The sequence below is a fragment of the Branchiostoma belcheri genome, unplaced genomic scaffold (genome assembly GCF_001625305.1).
Source record: "Branchiostoma belcheri isolate BF01 breed outbred unplaced genomic scaffold, Haploidv18h27 scaffold3, whole genome shotgun sequence".
In the NCBI taxonomy this organism is placed as follows: Eukaryota; Metazoa; Chordata; class Leptocardii; order Amphioxiformes; family Branchiostomatidae; genus Branchiostoma; species Branchiostoma belcheri.
Window position 1 is genome coordinate 4,166,089 of NW_017803909.1, and position 1,872 is coordinate 4,167,960.

Genomic DNA, 1,872 nt, shown 5'->3' on the forward strand with positions numbered 1-1,872 from the left:
ACGGGCGCTGGGGACGAGCGTGGTATTAACCGTTGCCTAATTATAATGTCTGCACAGTAGGTCTGGCGTTGACGCTTGGGATTTTGTTGAAATATATAAAACTTCACGGAGAATTGTCGCCTATGGCTTCTTGTTTCCTTTCTCCTTGAATTGCGCGTTTGTTTTCATCGATTACTTTCGTCCATTCCTGATGTTAGCTCATTTTGTAAAACTGTTGAAAGAATACCATTGGCGAACGCGCTCGAAAATTGCTACATTGGCAGAAACACCACAGGTGTTCTCTTATGACTTATATAGATGGTATGACTTATAGGGTTCTTAAGTTAACCATTTTTGGTCGGAAAGTAACTGAAAAGTCCAAAAATAAGTCATTTTCACGTTGTTAATGACATAAGCGTGTTTACACCAAGAAAGCTACACATACAGACTTGCTATCATACGTCAAAAAAATTTGGTTATTGCAGATTTTACAAAATCTATGGTAGTGTAAGGATCTAATATGCTGAACCATAGAGTCCCCCCTATGGGAATGGTATAACCTGCCACCCCCGGTGGCGAGTAGGCAAGTCCACTAGGAACCAGTTATATCCAGTTGAGTTAGAGTTACCCACATGTTCTGAAGAATACATACAGATCCACAGTACTCCACTCGTCTCTTCTGCTCATTCCATAAACCCTGGGATTGGATCGTTACACTGGTGGCAGCGGTGTTCGGACTCTTCGCCGTCCCTAACCACCGGACTTTATTCGTCAACAACCGGTGGATCGCTGCGTTCGCCGCCCCGGCGGTACTCGCCCCCCTCCCCCTCTGGCCCATGTGCATCTACCTTCAACTTCCCGGACCGCTCCGCTATCTTTTCTGTCAAGGTAGGCTTTAGGCTCGCACTGAACTGTTGAGAATTTGGAACTGCCCGTCACTATATGGCTACCGCTAGTGATTCTGTTGTCGTTATCGACGAGGACATTTCATTTAACTACAACCCCTGTGGCTCGCACCCCTCGAACGTAATGGCGTCGCCCACACAGACGGGTCTCCCACCGAGGTTTCCCAGTCCAGCTTCATTCCCTCCAGCTGTACCGTCGCAACCACCACCTCCCGGTACGTCTGTTACACCTACCATATACACATCTCAGGCCACAGCCCACCCTTCACTCCAGCCTGGGGCTAACACTCACCCTCCCAGGCCGGTATCGCAAATCGACCGTCAACCACCACCTCCTGGTACAGCTGTTACAACTACCGTATACACATCTCAGGCCACAGCCCGCCCTTCACTCCAGCCTGGGGCTAACACTCACCCTCCCAGGCCGGCACTCCGGTATGGGTCTACCACCCACCCACCCAGGCACCCTCAGCCCCCCCAGACCACTCGGCCCACTCTACCTGGCCAGCCTCCAAGCTACCGGTACTATGCACCTACCGATCCAGCTGCAGGCTTGCCTGTCACCTGGTACCAACCACCTGCTGTGCCTAGTCCCTCGTCTCCACCACACCTCAAAACGCCCCTCCCAGCCGCCTTCCTTGGCAATGGCGACGAGGACTTCCCAGTTTGGCTGACCAAATTCGAGGTATATGCCGATGCTCACCTGTATGATGCGACCGTTCGAACCCGGGCTCTACCGACTTTCTTGGATGGACCCGCTCTCACCTACTTCCAGAGCCTCCCCCAGGAAACAAACACGACTACCAGACACCTCTGCCAGGCATTGTCGCATGCGTTTTCCCAGGACAAGTACATTTTCAGTTTCCAACAATCACTGGCTCAAAGGAAACGCCAGCCAGGTGAGTCACTCATCGTCTTTGCCTCAGAACTCAAACATCTGGTCCGGCGGGCTCATCGCACATACAAGTGAAGCTGCCATCCAAGGTGT

At 51.5% G+C, this 1,872-nt stretch overlaps 1 protein-coding gene across 1 annotated transcript; it reads left to right on the top strand.

Annotated features, from left to right (window-relative positions):
• The first annotated feature begins 1,001 nt into the window (after positions 1 to 1,001).
• On the top strand, positions 1,002 to 1,854 carry LOC109473369 (leucine-rich repeat extensin-like protein 1). The gene has a single exon (XM_019773231.1). The coding sequence runs from the start codon at positions 1,009 to 1,011 to the stop codon at positions 1,852 to 1,854; it is 846 nt and encodes a 281-aa protein (XP_019628790.1). The 5' UTR covers positions 1,002 to 1,008.
• Positions 1,855 to 1,872: the final 18 nt, after the last annotated feature.